Source organism: Gambusia affinis, linkage group LG06 (assembly GCF_019740435.1).
Source record: "Gambusia affinis linkage group LG06, SWU_Gaff_1.0, whole genome shotgun sequence".
NCBI classification, from domain to species: domain Eukaryota; kingdom Metazoa; phylum Chordata; class Actinopteri; order Cyprinodontiformes; family Poeciliidae; genus Gambusia; species Gambusia affinis.
In genome coordinates this window covers 22,484,542-22,501,182 of record NC_057873.1, presented here as the reverse complement: position 1 = coordinate 22,501,182, position 16,641 = coordinate 22,484,542, and the positions used below count along the sequence as shown (strand labels likewise).

Below are 16,641 nucleotides of genomic sequence, written 5' to 3'. Positions count from 1 at the left end.
CCATACTTGCCTAATCTGGTAAAAATTCAGCCTCTTGTGTCTCCCGTTTTGGCCGGGACATTACGGTACTTTTACCGCCCTTTCCCGCATTAATATTTTCCCGTAAATTTTCCGCATTACGACATAATTACGTCCGTCACTGCCCTCCCCGTTAACGTCAATTCAACATTTAGAAGCGTGGCTAACACACAGCTTGTTTCACTTCCTTGGCGGGCATTGCCAAAACGGCGCAGAAAGATGACGTCATCGTTCACGACTTGTGTCCGCTGATTGGCCCGGTTGAAATTTTACCGGAGAAATTCACTTCAATGGAGAGAAGAAAAAAAAAAAGAAAAAAAATCCATGGAAACATTTAGTGTGTAAGAAGACAAAACCAGTTACAATCTTTTTTATTATTATTTAATAAAAAATAAAAAATAAAAGTCCATCTAGGTGAAAGATCAAGTATGATCTTTCCAGAGTTTCCAACAGCAGGAAACACATTGAAGTCCCAGCAGGTTTGTTTACAGGACAGACAGCCGCTCTAAGAGCCACACATGAGGCACTCGTCTCTGTTCTCCAGAGAGCAAACCATGGCTGCCTTGTTCCTCTCCTTGATCTCCTGCTCTGAGGCCTTGCTCTGCTGCACCTCCTTCAGCTTCTCCTTGTTCAGGGTGAACTGGATGGGGTTGGCAGCGGGCTTCGTCCTCAGGTAGTACATTCCCGTCTTCAAACCCTGTTATTAAGAAATAAACACTGTAAACTCAGCCTTCCTATTCCAAGACGCAGCTGAAAACAGATATTTATGAACGCTTCCTCAGTTTGTTTCTTGATCAGTTAAGATTAATAAGGTTATTTTGATTTGCTAAGTGTGAGAACAGCACAGCGACATCAACTACTTAAGGACCAGTCCTGGTCCCTGACACCAGATTTCTGTTTCAATTTTTGCCAACATTTTGGATCTCAAGCTTCTTCCTTCTTCTGGAAGTTTGGCCCATTTCTCCTGACAGAACTGGAGAAATCTAGTCAGGTTTAAAGGGTTAACACTAGGACAATTGACCTCAAGTTCATTTGAACCCCAAAGATATGATAATCACAAGGTATGAAAACTTAAATTCGTTATTCTCGCTTTTAAATAACTTTTTTCCTAAAAGAGGAAGCTTTCAGCCTGATTCAATACTAAACAGTGAGAACAAGCAAGAAAGTTCTGTAAATTTATAATATCTGGTTTTAAGAGTAGCGTCTCTCTGGCCTCAGTGGGAGGTGTGACTCGCCTGCTTCCAGCCGTAGAAGTGCATGCTGGTCAGTTTTCCGTAGTTTGGCTCAGCGATGTGGATGTTCAGCGACTGGCTCTGGTCGATGAAGGCTCCACGGTCTGCCGCCATCTTCAGCACGGTCTTCTGGGAGATTTCCCAAACGGTTTTATACAGCTGCTTCAGGTCATCTGGGATCTCGCTGATGTCCTGTCAAAAATAAACGACAATCTTTATTAGTGGTGCTGAAGCTGAGAGCGGTTCACGTCACGGTGGGCCGACCGTCACCTGAATGGATCCGTTGTTTGCGATCAGCTTGTTCTTCATCTCCTCGTTCCACAGGCTGCGCTCCGTCAGGTCCTTGAGGAGGTGAGGGTTGACGATCTGGAACTCTCCGGACAGCACCCGGCGGGTGTAGATGTTGCTGGTGTACGCCTCGATGGACTCGTTGTTGCCCAGGATCTGGGCGGTGGACGCCGTGGGCATGGGCGCCAGCAGCAGGCTGTTCCTCACGCCGTGTTTGGCGATCTTTTCCTTCAGCAGCTTCCAGTCCCACAGGTCGGTCGGCGTCTTCTCCCACATGTCGTACTGGAGGATGCCCTTGCTGACGGGCGAGCCCTCGTACGTCTCGTAGGGGCCGCACTCTGCGGCGAGCTCACAGCTGGCCTCCAGGGCGGCGTGGTAGATGGTCTCAAAGATATGGATGTTGAGCAGCTGAGCTTCAGGACTTTCGAATGGGTGCCTCATCAGGATGAAGGCGTCGGCCAGACCCTGGACGCCGATCCCGATCGGCCTGTGGCGCTTGTTGGAAGTCTCGGCTTCGGGAACCGGGTAGAAGTTGATGTCGATAATCTTGTTGAGGTTTTTCACAATTACCTTAGTGACGGAGGCCAGCTTCTTGAAGTCGAAAGTCCGCTCTGGCGTGACGTACATGTTGAGGGCGAGGGAGGCCAGGTTGCAGACGGCCACCTCATCCTTGCTGGTGTACTCCACCACCTCCGTGCAAAGGTTGCTGCACTTGATGGTGCCCAGGTTCTGCTGGTTGCTCTTCCTGTTACAAGCATCCTTATAGAGCATGTAGGGCGTCCCGGTTTCGGTCTGGGACTCAATGATGGCGTACCAGAGCTGCTGCGCCTTCACCACCCTCTTCACCCTCCCTTCCTTCTCATATTTGGTGTAGAGCTTCTCGAACTCCTCTCCCCAGCACTCGTCCAGCCCAGGACACTCGCTGGGACACATCAAGGACCAGTCCTGGTTGCTCTCCACTCTCTTCATGAACAGGTCAGGGATCCACAAGGCGTAGAAAAGGTCTCTGGCTCTCTGCTCCTCCTTTCCTGTGTTCTTCTTCAGCTCCAGGAAGTCGAACACGTCGAAGTGCCACGGCTCTAGGTACATGGCGAAGGCCCCGGGCCTCTTGTTGCCGCCCTGGTCGACGTAGCGAGCGGTGTTGTTGTAAACTCTCAGCATCGGCACCAACCCGTTGGAGTTGCCGTTGGTGCCTGCGATGTAGCTTCCCGTCGATCGAATGCAGCTCACCGCCACGCCGATCCCGCCAGCGGACTTGGAAATGAGCGCGCACTGCTTCAGGGTGTCGTAGATGCCTTCGATGCTGTCGTCCTTCATGGCGAGCAGAAAGCAACTGGACAACTGCGGCCGGTTGGTCCCGGCGTTGAAGAGGGTCGGAGAGGCGTGGGTGAACCACTTCTCCGACAGGAGGTTGTAGGTCTCGATGGCGGCGTCGATGTCTCGCCCGTGGATCCCAACCGACACCCTCATGAGCATGTGCTGTGGTCGCTCGGCCACTTTCCCGTTGATCTTCAGCAGGTAGGAACGCTCCAGAGTCTTGAAGCCGAAGAAGTTGTAGGAGAAATCTCTGTCGTAAATGATAGAGGAATTGAGGCGGTCCTTGTTTTCCATGACGATGTCGAGTGTCTCCTTGGAGATCATGGGAGAGTGGCGTTTGTTCAGAGGGTTGACATAGGCGAACAGGTCCTCCATCACTTCGCTGAACACCTTCTTGGTCTCCTTATGCAGGTTGGAGACGGCAATCCTCGCGGCCAGGATGGCATAGTCGGGGTGTTTGGTCGTCAGGGTGGCCGCGATCTCTGCCGCTAGCGTGTCTAGCTCCACAGTGGTGACGCCACTATACAAGCCCTGTATCACCTTCATAGTGATCTGAGCCGGATCCACAAAGTCCGGGTTCAGGCCGTAGCAAAGCTTCTGGATGCGGGAGGTGATTTTATCAAACATGACGCGCTCCTGGCGCCCATCTGGAAAAAAAACCCCCAAGAACCAGGACAGTTTTTCTGTTAAATCAAGAACCAAATTCTGCCAAATGGAGCTTTTTCTTCAAAAAAAACAATGTTGAGATCTGAATTTATACAACGTGCAAAGACGCATGACTGAACACCAATTTTTACTAATTGACCATCATATCAATCCAGGTTCTGTTGACTGTAACTTCCTGTTATAGAGGAATGGTTCCTCTCCACAGTTGCCTTATACTTCCTCACAATGAGGGTTTGCCAGTGTATTCGGCTAGGCTTAGATTGTTTTTTTTTTAATAAGCCGCAATAATTTAGATAAGACTGGACAGCAAGTATCAATTGGATCTGAATCTGTTTACATGCCTGGACTCAACCAGATTCCTATCATTTTTTGGTCTAAAACGGGATCCGTCACTGGACCTAAATTAGTAGCTGTAAGCTAAATTTGCACATAAACTGAACTAGACATACCTTAGCCATTTAACTATTCTGCTTATTCTCCTGGCTATCATAAATCAGCTACACCCAGTTTATCTGTCAGAGCCCAAATTAACACAGCAAGGAAGATACTATCAATCATTTACACAGTCCAATAAATTATCCATAACTTAGCAAAACTTATAAAAGCAGTGGCAAAAAAAGATAACAATTATATAAAACAAATGCCATCACATTTTCAGCCTAGTAACTCATTTATATAAAAGGGATTGTAAAAAAAAAAAATCACAATCCATGTAGTTTAGTGTCTAAAAAATGTTGTAAACATAAATAAAAATGCATATTTTTTCCTGATATATTTAAGTAAATAGTGAAGAATCAGCCTAGGTTTTGTTTTTACACCAAAAATAAACTGCCTACAGCAGTCAAAACCCTTCTAACCTTACTATTTAAAATGTTTACCACAATAATAGAGGGCTTGAGTCGTAGATCTGGACTTTAACATTTTCTAAATCCGCCTGTTTCTGTCTAAACCCATCCGATCCAGACCGGTCAGAACCATTCTGACTTCCATCCATTTTCTTGGTACCAGCAGTGGTGCTGGCGCCAATCTCCAGGTAACGTTTCGGCCTAGAGACCGGAGACAGTCATGTTTTTGGACTGTGGGAGGAAGCCGGAGTACCTATAGAGAACCCACGCATGCATAGGGTGAGCATACAGAAAGACCCCGGTCCGGGAATTGAACCAAGGACCTTCTTCTTCCAAGGCAACAGAGCTACCAACTGTGCCACTCCCATTCTGACTTAAATGGATAATTAACCTTCATTTTTGGCGCCATTTGAAACAAAGGCTCATTTCTGGCAGTGTAAACAAAACCAATAGAGCTCAAACTACTTATCAAAGTGTGCGTGTTGAGTAAACGTAAAACCTGTCTGCTAGTTTGCCTCCCATACTAAAGTTTACTGTTAAGTTTAGCGAGCTAGCTAGCTAGCTAGCTTAGACAGATTAAAAATCCCTCCCACAGCCTGGAAGTATAACTATTACTGTTAAACCTCCTCATCAAACAGATGCAGAGCCAACATTAGAGTCGCTATCATTCCGTAATCTTATAAACAGCTGATGGCTGAAGCAGCAAAGCTACCAGAGGTCGAGCTCACACTGCTCAGCTAACAAAACGTACCTCTTTTGACCACGAACATCATGATGAAAGGTGATGTTTCCCGTCTCCTGGGTTAGCGGCAGACACAAGCAGAACCTCTTCTCGGTGTCACGGTGTGCAGGTAGACGCAGGACCCCTCAACTTTGCAGAATAGAACCGCGAAAGACTTCTCAAGTTCCCGCTAACGCTGCATTTGCAGGGAATGAGAAGGACAGGAGTTTGGACCAATCAGCGGCGGGAAGCTACGTGACCACCAACCAATCGCAGATCTTCTTCTTTGACTGGAAGAAGAACTCTTTCTTCCGTGGCGGGAATGGTGCGTATTATCCATTTTTGTTTCTTCCGTTCTTCACGAACAAGTAAGAATATAAAGAAAAGCAAGAGCACCTCGTTATTACTGATTTATAGAACATGTCCGCGCACCGGCTGGTTTTATAGCTAACTTCTAAGAAACAAACAAACAAAGAAATAAAGAAACAAAGAGAAAAAAGAGCACGTTGAAGGTCATTTCTCTTGGATATTACATAAAGTCAAATTTGCATATGTATATATAGGAACCAGGAACCTCTCTGCTGTGAAGAGATCCACAGCAGTGTTGTTGAGGATGGCCAGGGGAAGACACCCTCACCTTCACTGAGAACAGAGAAGACACATAAACACTTCCAGCATCTGTTAATAATTACAAACTTGCATTTTAACTTAAAAAAAACGTGTGGTTGCATACTTTTAATTTTAAATTAAATGCTCAAACATTGTTGATTTACTATTTTTGATATAGGCTATCGTTTTCTCTAAGTTGTTCCTTGTGGAAATAAGAACTGTTAAGTAAATAAAGTGTGGTTTATTTTTGCCAGCACCATAGCTTGAATAAACAAAACAAGTATCTCACAGCCACATAAGACAGTTGTGATTTTATGACTTTTGTATTCTCATAATTTAACATTTTTTAAATAATAATCATTTCCGCTTATTTATGTAGTGTCATTTTGCAACAAATATCATATCAGGACATTTTACATGACAAGCCAATTCAGTTATTATCTATATTTTAATATATAATCAAAGCAGTTATATAGAGTGCAATTATTTAGGACTGAAATGCAGTTGTTCAGCTGAAAAAAACAACTTCTGTTACTTATTAATTGAACTGTCTTACATATCCACTAATGCTACTGCCACTCCGTTTTGTAACACAGTTTAATTTTTCTTTACCATAAGAAGTAATCCTGTGCCAGTGGTTTGTGTTATGTGTCTCCTCTGTCCTCCCATCCCCCAGTCAGTCGCAACAGATGGGAGCTCAGTGGGTTCTGCTGCAAGTTCCTTCAGGTCAATCATGGGTCAATATCTGAATACGAGTTAGAAATTATTTTCTTACAAATTGCTTTGAGGGAATATGTGCTGTGAAATGGTACCAAAAAAATTAATGAAAGATTTATTCATGAATCATTAAACAGGTGGTCGAGAAGTCCATCGGTTGTATGTATGTATGTTAATAATACATACAACCGAGCATATATGCTCATATGATAGCATATATGCTATCATATGAGCATATATGCTATCATATGTAGCATATGTATGTATGTATGTATGTATTTATTTGTTTGTTTGTTTGTTTGTTTGTTTGTTTGTTTGTTTGTTTATTAGGTCCTGAGCTACACTTCTTGCCACTGGGTGGCGGTAATGCAGCTCAAAGTTGTTTACCTAACGCCATCTCGCCATGTGAAAAAGAAAACATTTAGCTAAGAATGTACACTAGATGGCGCTCCTCTGATGTGCCCTCACTTTCAAAAAGGCTTAAAAGAAGAAGTATCACTTGTTTGGACTCCAGGTCAGTGATGGGAGTGCTTTAAATTCGTGTTTTTTGTAGCTTATGCGTAGTTTCGATACGTATGCTTAATATATGACGTTTTTCTTCCTCGTCGGTAACTACTAGTGTTTAAGTTTTCAGGAAGCGACGAGGAACATCTGCAGAGGTCCTGCAGCTGTAGGTGTAACTTGTAACTCTTGTAAAATGAACTAAGCAGATCTAGAGCCAGCCATGGCTCCAGAGCACTCACCATCGAGGACAGCAAGCGGAGCTTTAGCAGCTGATCCCGGATCGATATGTTGAGGCGAGCAGCTGCAGATGTCATCATCGCTTCCTGTGTGAATCTCCCTCCTGCGCCGCTCAAGCCCGTCGCTTTGGACACGTAGCGTAACTTCAACACGGCCGCAGCAGGAGGACGCTTCCCACCGCGGCCATGTCCCGCTCCAGCCGCAGGTACAACAAGCCTCCGCCGCAGAGCAACGACGGCTCTCTCCCCGGCTGCGACCGGGTGCGGATCCCCAGAGCCCGGGTCCTGCTACTGGGTCTGCTCAGTGTCCTGGTGCTGGCGGTGGTGCTGAGCGTCTACCTGTCCAACGACACCTCCGGCGGACACGGGAGCCGCCTGCCAGCCGTGGATCTGGTAAAGGACAGGGTGAGATATGTGGGACAGTGGGAGCTGTAAACCTGAACTTCACTAAATTTTCGTCTGGATTATTTTGCAAGTCTGTGATAGTTGTTTAAACACGGGAAACTACAGTAAAATTGAATCAGTTTATAGTTGTAATCAGTTCTGTGTAGTTATACCTTCATTTAGATGAAACGCTGTAATAATCTGGATGATATTTCATCATCACTTTTACTTTAGAGCCATTGAGTGATGGTTTTAAATGTGTTCTTTCACTACTGACAAGCTGTAACATGCTTTATGGCAATGTTTTCAGTTAAAGGAAAGTGTTATGAGAAATCGACTTTACTTGTTTCAATGATATTTCCCAGCTCCCACAGAGCACCCCTCCCCTGCACCTCCCTCAATCAGCTCCTCCAGACTAGCCAGCAGCAATTAGCAAACACCTGGTGGAACTGAGCTCAACAGACAAGCTACCTCTCTGTGCAATGCTCCAAAACGGCTTCATGGAGGAGCATTGCTGTGATGACATGTAGAAGGCAGAGTCTCAGAAAGAGCTGGACCTTCTTAAAGAGACAGAGGCCCAATTTCTTTCTAGGCAAGTTTGATATATGCAGCATTTTTATAACAACTGAAGGTAACATAGTTACTTGATTGTGTTATGAAAGTACCTGGAAAATACACAATACTGCCCCTTTAGGGTCCTGCATTTAGTTTCATCATATAAAATTATAATACCTAAAGTAACAAATGTAGCAATTACGGATGCCCAAAATGATGATGAGTGTCAGCAAAAACAAACAGGTGGAAAAGTTTCAGTATGGAGCAACAGAACAACTTCATAAATAAAACACTGGTTAATGAAGAGTCTGAGCGTTCACAAACATCTTATTCCATTTCGGTGATATTATTCTTGTTTTTATTTCATCTCCTCTCCAACAGTTGTCCCACAAACCCAGTAAAGTCTCTGTGGCCCAGATCCGCCGCCTGGCCTCTTTGGTTGATGGCGCTCGCTTGTGGGAGACTCACCTGCGGCCGATCCTAATAGAGAGGCTCCCAGGGACTCGAGGCAGCCTGGCGGTGCAGCAGGTGTGTGAAACTGATCCACTTTCCCTTCGGATACCGATATCTGAGGTTTAGCGTCAGCCGATACCGATCCGATACAGAGAAACGGTGCTGAATCAACTTAAATCGTTTCATTTTTTAAACACAGACGTAAATGTACTGGATTACAAATTTATTTCATAAATACTACACCAGTACAGCACACTTAAACACACCAATGGCTTCGCATGTTTGGTCAAACATGAAAAAAACAACTTCAGTTTGTTCTGTCAGTGCAATTAGGAGTAGAACAACCAATGAAAGATGAGTAATAAAGAAACTGAAACTGATCAAAACGAAAGGTTGATTATCTTGGTCAAACATAAGAATAAACTGCAGCAAAACGTCTTTCAAATGGTTCTGAAAGAGAATTAGGAAATCTAAATATAGTGTAAAATAAATAAAGCATGACATCACTCAGAGCCTAGAATCAGACGAATAGATCAGCCCTTGTGGTTTGGGTACATTGTTACTGGTAGTAAAATCTAGAATTTAAAATTCAGTATGGAATGGAATCTATCAATATCTGGACCGATACAGATATTGATATTGTATCGGTGAATATTTAAAGATCTCACTCGGCTGCAATTTTAATCCTCCTCATCCTTAACTCCCTCTGCTCTGCTTCAGCACATCACCTCCACCCTGTCCTCGCTGTCGGCCGGCTGGTCCGTGGATCTGGACTCCTTCCGGTCTCCGACCCCTCGCGGCCAGGTCACCTTCACCAATGTTGTTGCCGTCCTGGACCCCGCGGCCCCACGCAGGCTCCTGCTGGCCTGCCACTACGACTCCAAGGCCTTGCCTCCAGACCCGAGGGCCCCAGAGAGGGTCTTCCTGGGGGCCAGCGACTCTGCTGTGCCCTGTGCCATGATCTTGGAGCTGGCCACTTCTCTGGACGCACAGCTCAGATCATTCAAACAGCAGGTGTTTTGTTTTTTGGGCTATAGGAGTGAGATGGTTAGATTCAGAGAGCAGCTTTAGTTATTTTCGTCATTCCTTTTTTCCATTTTGAAGTTTAAAGACGCTGACTAAAGTCTTCTCCCGTTTCGTTCCTGTTACGCTCTGCTTTTAGCGCTCTGTCTCCATGGCTGCAGTGTGTGCAGAAAACGCTGACTCCAGTCCCTGTCCTCTCCCCAGAGGCTGTAATTTACCCTACATAGTTGCTGCAGGAGAGAAACGATGACTCCAGCTGCCGTTTTAGGAAATGATCCCTTCATTAATTCACTAACTTTACCTCCTGTCCTAGAAACTCCCAGTCACCCTGCAGCTTGTGTTTTTCGACGGCGAGGAGTCGTTTGAGGAATGGACGGCCACCGACTCGCTGTACGGCTCCCGTCACCTGGCCGAGCTCATGGGCAACACGCCCCACCCTGCAGCCTCGTCTCTCAGCACCGCGCTGCAGGCCGTGGTGAGGAAGCAGCGACACGAAACCGCCAGGCTCATTCTCTCATCCAGCACGTTTATAAAACCACATTTATAAAATTAAAAAAGTTGACACGTACAATTAATATCCTGGATCTTCATAGCCTCAAAAAAAGGAGAAGTTGCAAACATTGTCCTACTTAACAACCGGCTAACTGGTAGATTTAGCACCATCTGCACCCTGTAACACCTGTAAGACTGTGCTGGAAGTGGGAATTTTTTCTTTTCTTCCAAGCGGAGTTGTACAGGAAGGCAACACTGCAAAAACACACAATCTTACAAAGTATTTTTGGTCAAGTTCCTAACACAAATATCTTTGCACACTTGAAATAAGACAAAACTGACTTGCAGGTAACTTTTCAACAGGACACAGGTGTTTGTTTTAATTAGCAAATTATTTCACTTAAAACATGGGGAAAATGTCTTGTCATAAGTAAAATAAATTGCCATTGGAATATTAACTTTTTCATCGATATTCAGGGAACGTTGATTTAAAGCAAGCACCTGTATCCTGTTGAAAAGTTACTTGCGAGTTACTTTTGTCTTATTTCTAAGATATTTACACAACCAGAACAACAATACTTGGTAAGATTGCGTGCTTTTGTAGCGAATGGCCAGGTTTCCTGTACCCGGGTGACACCATGTAGCCTTCCAGGTCCTTCCACCAGCTGCATTGTGACGAAACGCTGAACTTCTTCGAGGTCGGCGTATTGTTTTGTTTGCGTTGAAGCTGCTGCTTTTTAAGCAGCCGAGTTTAGCTGCCTTGCTAAGTGTCTGAAGAATGTGATCATAATTCTTTCCCAGGTTGAAATGAAACTCAATGGCATTGTTCATTGTAATTGTTCGATTATAATTAATCGATGCGGTTTGTCACCAGAAACAAATATAAAAAGTAAACCAAGTTCAACAGGGTTCCTCCACATTCAGTAGTTTCTGGATCCTCATTAAAAGCACACGTGTTGATGTTCTTGCGGTTGCATTCTCAGGACCTTTTCGTGCTGTTGGACCTGCTGGGCGGTCCCGATCCGCTGATTGCGAATCATTTCGACAACACGGCACGCTGGTTTGACAGGCTGATCTCTGCAGGTGGGTGCAGCTGAGTGCCTCAACTTTTGAGTGCTGAAATGGTGATCTGTGGATCTGAACCCTGCTCCTCCCCTTAGAGAAGAGGCTCCATCGGCAGGGCCTCCTCCTGTCTCACCCCGCGGAGCAGACGTATTTTAGGAAAGACGTTTACCTCGGACCCGTTCAAGATGACCACATCCCCTTCCTTCACAAAGGCAAGGCACAGAAAAAAAAAAGACAATTTGTTTATCACTTGAGCTACTACTTCTCAAACGGATCAGTAGTTTTACTCTCCTTCAAGATCAAATCCTTTTCACTTAGAAATATGAGGAGATCTAGAATGTAATGGCGGCGAGTGATTCAAGACAAAAATGTCAGAGCACACATGAATATTATCTCCAGTGCCATCCAAGCGTGTTCATATAAACGCCACTCTTTTCACATTTTTGATGTTAAAACCACAACCATCTAAGTGTTAAGTGATTTTTATGTGATAAGCCAAAGTTGTGAGGAGGAGTGATAATCTGGTAAAAGCTAAAACATTGCTGCACTTCTAGCATACCAGTGAGATTGTGTTAAATTACAAACCAATAACATTCGTAATTTTAGTGCTGCAGGCCAGATTCTCAATGCACTGTAGCTCACCAAGGTGTTCGAGCCGTTTTCTTGTTTTTGTTGCCGTTTTTAAACACATTTTATTTCTTCTTTCCTTCCAGGTGTCCCCGTGTTGCACATCATCGCCACTCCCTTCCCTCAGTTCTGGCACACTCTGGACGACACGGAGGAGAACATGCATCGCCCGACCGTAGAGAACCTCACGAAGATCATGGCCGTGTTCCTGGCCGAGTACCTGGGCCTCTGAACCGAAAAATCCCAAATACCTCTGAGGAGAGAGAGTCTGTGAACAAAGCCAGCCGATCTGGATGAGTCAGAGACTAGAGCCTGGCGAGTTGGACGTCGTGTCTAAATGTCCTGTGAAGCAAATGGGAAAACATGTAGAAAAACCCGAGCAGCCTTAACAAGAATTTACTGCCGTCAATATGAAGAAGATGCACTTTATCTTCTTAAAGATGCACTTGGATTGAATCGAGCTGGACTCTGTCCGTGAAGCTCATATTTCTCCTGATCACTGAAGGTCTTTCTCACCTTTTTAACTCCATCATAATCTTTACTGTAAGAGTCTGGCCTTGTTCCCTTACTCAAGGTTAGACTCTCTGGAAGTTCAAATCACTTTTATTTCTTTTTAAACTCTGAAGGTCAAAAAGTTACACTTTTGCTCATACAGATCAGTTTACCAGCATTGTCCTTGAATTGAACTCAACATCTGGTTTGATATGAATGCCCTGATGTTGTGTGTAAACACCTGTGAATTAATTCTGCTGATTTTTTTTTTTTTTTTTTTTTTTTTGTCTCTGTCCGTCTTGTGTCGGGGTTTAGCTGCCGTGGCTCTTTCTTGTTTTGTTGGTCAATAAAAGTCTAGCAGTCTTGATGTGTGTGATGAAGAGGAAGAGGAAGAGGAGGGTGGCATAAGGGTGGAGGTGTCGGGCGGCGTCTCCGGGGTTGCGGGCTGCCTTGGGGAGAAGCTTCATTCTCAGAGGACAGGTAGACTTCACCTGAATGTCCTCCAGCGAGGGGCGACTGAAAACTGAGGCAGAAAGTAAACCGCGTTAGAGACGCTAAAATAATCGTGTAATGACCCAATTTTACCACGCGAGGGCGCTGTTGCCAGCATAATGTTCAACTTTATACGGTTTTAAAAAGCACAGAGCTAGAACCTGTTAGCGCCGTTGTGGTTGTTTAGCTTCAGGGAATAATCGTGTTTCCCCCAAACAGGATCCGAACACGGCGAGAGTTTATTAAAATGAAATAAATCCAAGAACGTCAAAGGAGCAGGAAAAGATTTAGTCGTAGAAAAAAACGCATACAAAATCACACTTACAGGAAAATATACTACATAAAATCCTCAGGTATAAAAGTAGGATTGTTTTCATGTCATAATTCTGAAGGAATAATTACATTCTGAAATATACTTAGGATTGTAGTCATAATTGTCAAATGTAGTTATAATTCACAAATTATAATGAAAAGATGTAAAGGCATAGTTGTGATTCAAAGAGCAAAGAAACACTCAGTAATAGTTGAGAGATTCAATATTTTCTAAATACAGCCATAAATATTAGACAAAGTCATAAGAGATAAATTCATAATTTTGATAAAGTTATTGTGAGATACATTTTAATATCAAAAATCATATTTAGTTTTGTAAAACAATGTTTTCTCAATAATTTTAAAGTCATAATTAAATCTCTGGTTGTAAAATACAAAGTTATAGTCATAATATTACAGCAAAAACATTCTACCTTTCCACTTTCAAGCAAAGTCTTTGGTTAGAAAATATTTGAAGTCATAATGTGACAAAAAAAATCTACTACTATTTTGTGATACTGAGTGATAACTATGAAATATGATTTGATAAATGTGATATAAAATCTAAATTATGACCAAGTACAAACAGTTTTAAAGTCAGAATATGAAGATGCAAAGTCATAATTAAGAGTTAGTTATAATTATGAGATATAAGACATGATTTTGAAATAAATTACAAATATTAAAGAGTTATGAATTTAAATCAGAACTTTACACTTGAACTGACAATTATGAAGTAATAGAGAATTGTAAAGTAATAAATTATTGGATATAAACTCACAACCATGAGTTGTAGCATAATAATGTGGAGATGCAAAGCTGTAAGATATGAACGATATGAAGTCAGTAATTAAATACAAATAAGCTAGAGCTAAAAGATTATAATTATCTGTTTAAAAGTCATAATTATAAGATGAAAAAGTTGTTTTTAAGCTACAAATCTATAATTGTAGGTTTCAGTACCATAGCTTTGATATTTTTGATATCAGTTTTCTTTCAAGACAGAATAAACTTCTGTACAATTTATAAAAACTTTTTCTTTTCTTTTTTTTACTCCAGATGCTTTAAGTCAGGGGTGTCAAACTCCAGTCCTCAAGGAGTCCTGCAACTTTTAAATGTGCCTCTGCTGCACCACACCTGAACAGAATAATTAGGTCATTAGCAAGACTCTGGAGAACTTTGCTACACAAGGAGGAGGTAATTAAGCCGTTTCAATCCAGTGTTTTTCTATAAACTGCAGGACACCAACCCTTGAGGACTGGAGTTTCACACCCCTGCTTTAAGTCATTAAAGCTGAACAGAGTTTAACTTTCCCCTGACCTGCTAACATCCGTGGTTCGCTCCCTCTGTCGGCGGTTCTTGAACCAGTTGCTGACCTGGGTGGAGGTGAGGCCGGTGGCGGCGGCCAGCTCCCGTTTCTCCTGGGTGGACGGGTACGGCTTTCTGTGGTACCACTCCCGGAGCACGCTCCGCGATCTCTCCTGCTTCACAGATCAGGTCGTTTATTGTTCTGAACATCAGGGATCAGAAACACTTTGGAGCTCTCAGGTGACTGTTGGCAAGTCAATGTTTCATGGGTCATCAGAAGAAAAAAAAAAGGAATTAAATTACGCATTCTTTAAGGAATATGTAAGCTTTGGTTAGTTTACTTAAACCTAAATTTTCATCTGTTTTTATCGCAGAGTAAATATGGAATTGAAATTGATCCTACTGAGGCTATAGCAACACTGGCAAACCAGACTTAAATAAAAATAGTTCCATTTGAAGCATTATCCTTAAGAGAACTCGATATGCAGAAACTTTGAAAAGTATTCAGATCCCCCCATTTCATCACAACCACAAACCTGAACGGATTTGTTTTGGTGGGATTTTAAGTCTTAGACGACCCAGAGCAGGGCATAATTACATGGAAAGAAAACTGAAGAATGGTTTCCATGTGAACCAATTTTTTCAGAAATTGCCCACCTGCTGAGTCTAACTTAATCTCAGCACTAACCTGGTTGTTCTGTGAAGGCCACAGAGGTTAGAAAACAGCATGAAGCTGAGTGATTAGGTCAAACAAAATCCCAAGAGATGCTGCAGAGAGCCACGGTTAAAATCTGGTGTCCATGCAAGAGTAAGAAAAAGCAGAAAAGTTCATTTGAAGGTTGTTTACTGCAGGATAGATCAGAGCTCCACTTCAGTCCTCCTTTGAGCAGGAAGATCCAAAATATACCAGCCTGTAGCTTCCATGGGATGCTTTAAACCACAACAAATGACCTGAATTTGATTAAACATTCGTAGAAACACTTTCACAATTTCTCTCTCTGATCTGACTGAGTTATTTTGCAATGAAAAGTAGCATAAATGTCTTTTGGTCAGGGTTAGCTTTCCTGTACGTTTTTGACGTGTCCCTAGTCCAACACACCTGAACCAAAAGTCTGCATTACTTCCTCAATATGCAGTCAAATTCTCCAGAATCCTAATGACCTGATCAGGTGTGATGAAGCAGAGACGATCTAAACCCTGCAGATGAAGACTTTAGATGTACAAGGCAGTTTTCAATTTTTAAAAAAACACTCAAAAACGTAAGGGTTCCTGCAACTTATTAATTCAAGATTGTTGAATGTTGAAAATGTCAAGTGTCGATGCCTGAACGCAAGAGAGGGCCACACTTTTCAGGGTTTTGTTTTGTACAAACAAAAAAAAAAAAAGGAAAGGAAAGGAAAGAAGTAATTAGGCACCACTTTGTGTTGGTCCCAAAAAATGACAAAGTCTCTGACTGATTCTAACTTGTGAATAATTTTTGCGAGGCGCCAAGGAGAAGGTCGTGAAAGTGATAAAAGAGTCCCGGTCACTATCAGGGGGTGAATAAACTAAAGATTTTCTTGAGGAGATTTCTTCCCACCTTGAAGCAGTAGCTGGTCTCCTCGCCGTCCCAGATGGTGTGGGGTAAAGGAAACTTCCTCCTCACGCGGTACTTCCCCACGGCCCCCAGGGGCCGACCCCGCTGCCTCTCGGCCTCGGCGTAGCGGGCCCGCAGCCACAGCTGCTGCAGGAACGGGTGGCTGCGCGGGGAGAACGGGAAGCCCTCCAGCTGGACGTAGAGGTCCGAGAAGCGGCCCTGGTGAAAGGCCACGGCTGCCTTGGCTTTCAGCACGCTCTCCAGCTCCCAGTGGCACGAAGAAGAGGAGGAGGAGGAGGGAGGAAGAGTGGAGAGGAAGCTGGCGAGACGATCCATGTGGCCGCCCTGCAGCAGGACCTCACACACACAGACGACCTGCTCTGTTGTGAAGATCATCGCGGTAAAAACAAAACAAAACAAAAAAAAAAGTACAACTTCTCTACAGCTTAGCTCCTCTGACAGCTGCAGCCTCCGTGGATCATTATGGATGAACCAAAACCAAACCAACCAGCATGAGTGTTGGGATTGAGCATCATCATACCCTCGCGCAGGTAACTTGAGCCCATCAGGGTTTATAATAACACACCAGGGATCACCCCCCCTTTCTTTTGTGCAAACACGAGCCGCCGCCGCACCTTTGAAAGCTTTGAACTAACCGGAGAACGAGCCCAAAGCTTTCCCAGAAAGGCATTTGAATAAAATTTTGTTG

At 43.7% G+C, this 16,641-nt stretch overlaps 3 protein-coding genes across 4 annotated transcripts; 1 reads left to right on the top strand and 2 right to left on the bottom strand.

Annotated features, from left to right (window-relative positions):
* Positions 1 to 383: 383 nt before the first annotated feature.
* Positions 384 to 5,438, bottom strand: LOC122833272 (ribonucleoside-diphosphate reductase large subunit). The gene is made up of 4 exons (XM_044120727.1): positions 5,118 to 5,438; positions 1,521 to 3,502; positions 1,254 to 1,442; positions 384 to 715 (listed from the first exon to the last, which is right to left on the bottom strand). Exons 1-4 carry the CDS (start codon positions 5,137 to 5,139, stop codon positions 524 to 526), a joined length of 2,385 nt encoding a protein of 794 aa, XP_043976662.1. The 5' UTR covers positions 5,140 to 5,438; the 3' UTR covers positions 384 to 523.
* Positions 5,439 to 6,853: 1,415 nt separating this feature from the next.
* Positions 6,854 to 12,609, top strand: qpctla (glutaminyl-peptide cyclotransferase-like a). Its single transcript, XM_044120728.1, has 7 exons — positions 6,854 to 7,558; positions 8,474 to 8,620; positions 9,266 to 9,559; positions 9,882 to 10,043; positions 11,044 to 11,143; positions 11,221 to 11,337; positions 11,839 to 12,609. The coding sequence occupies exons 1-7, from the start codon at positions 7,340 to 7,342 to the stop codon at positions 11,982 to 11,984; spliced, it is 1,185 nt and encodes a 394-aa protein (XP_043976663.1). The 5' UTR covers positions 6,854 to 7,339; the 3' UTR covers positions 11,985 to 12,609.
* On the bottom strand, positions 12,534 to 16,484 carry six9 (SIX homeobox 9). Of its 2 annotated transcripts, none has more exons than XM_044120729.1 (3): positions 15,936 to 16,484; positions 14,369 to 14,532; positions 12,534 to 12,767 (listed from the first exon to the last, which is right to left on the bottom strand). In XM_044120729.1, the coding sequence occupies exons 1-3, from the start codon at positions 16,326 to 16,328 to the stop codon at positions 12,599 to 12,601; spliced, it is 726 nt and encodes a 241-aa protein (XP_043976664.1). In that variant the 5' UTR covers positions 16,329 to 16,484; the 3' UTR covers positions 12,534 to 12,598. The 2 variants fall into 2 exon arrangements, with proteins under 2 accessions (XP_043976664.1, XP_043976665.1); XM_044120730.1 differs by having other exon boundaries at positions 14,369 to 14,529.
* Between the last annotated feature and the right edge of the window lie 157 nt (positions 16,485 to 16,641).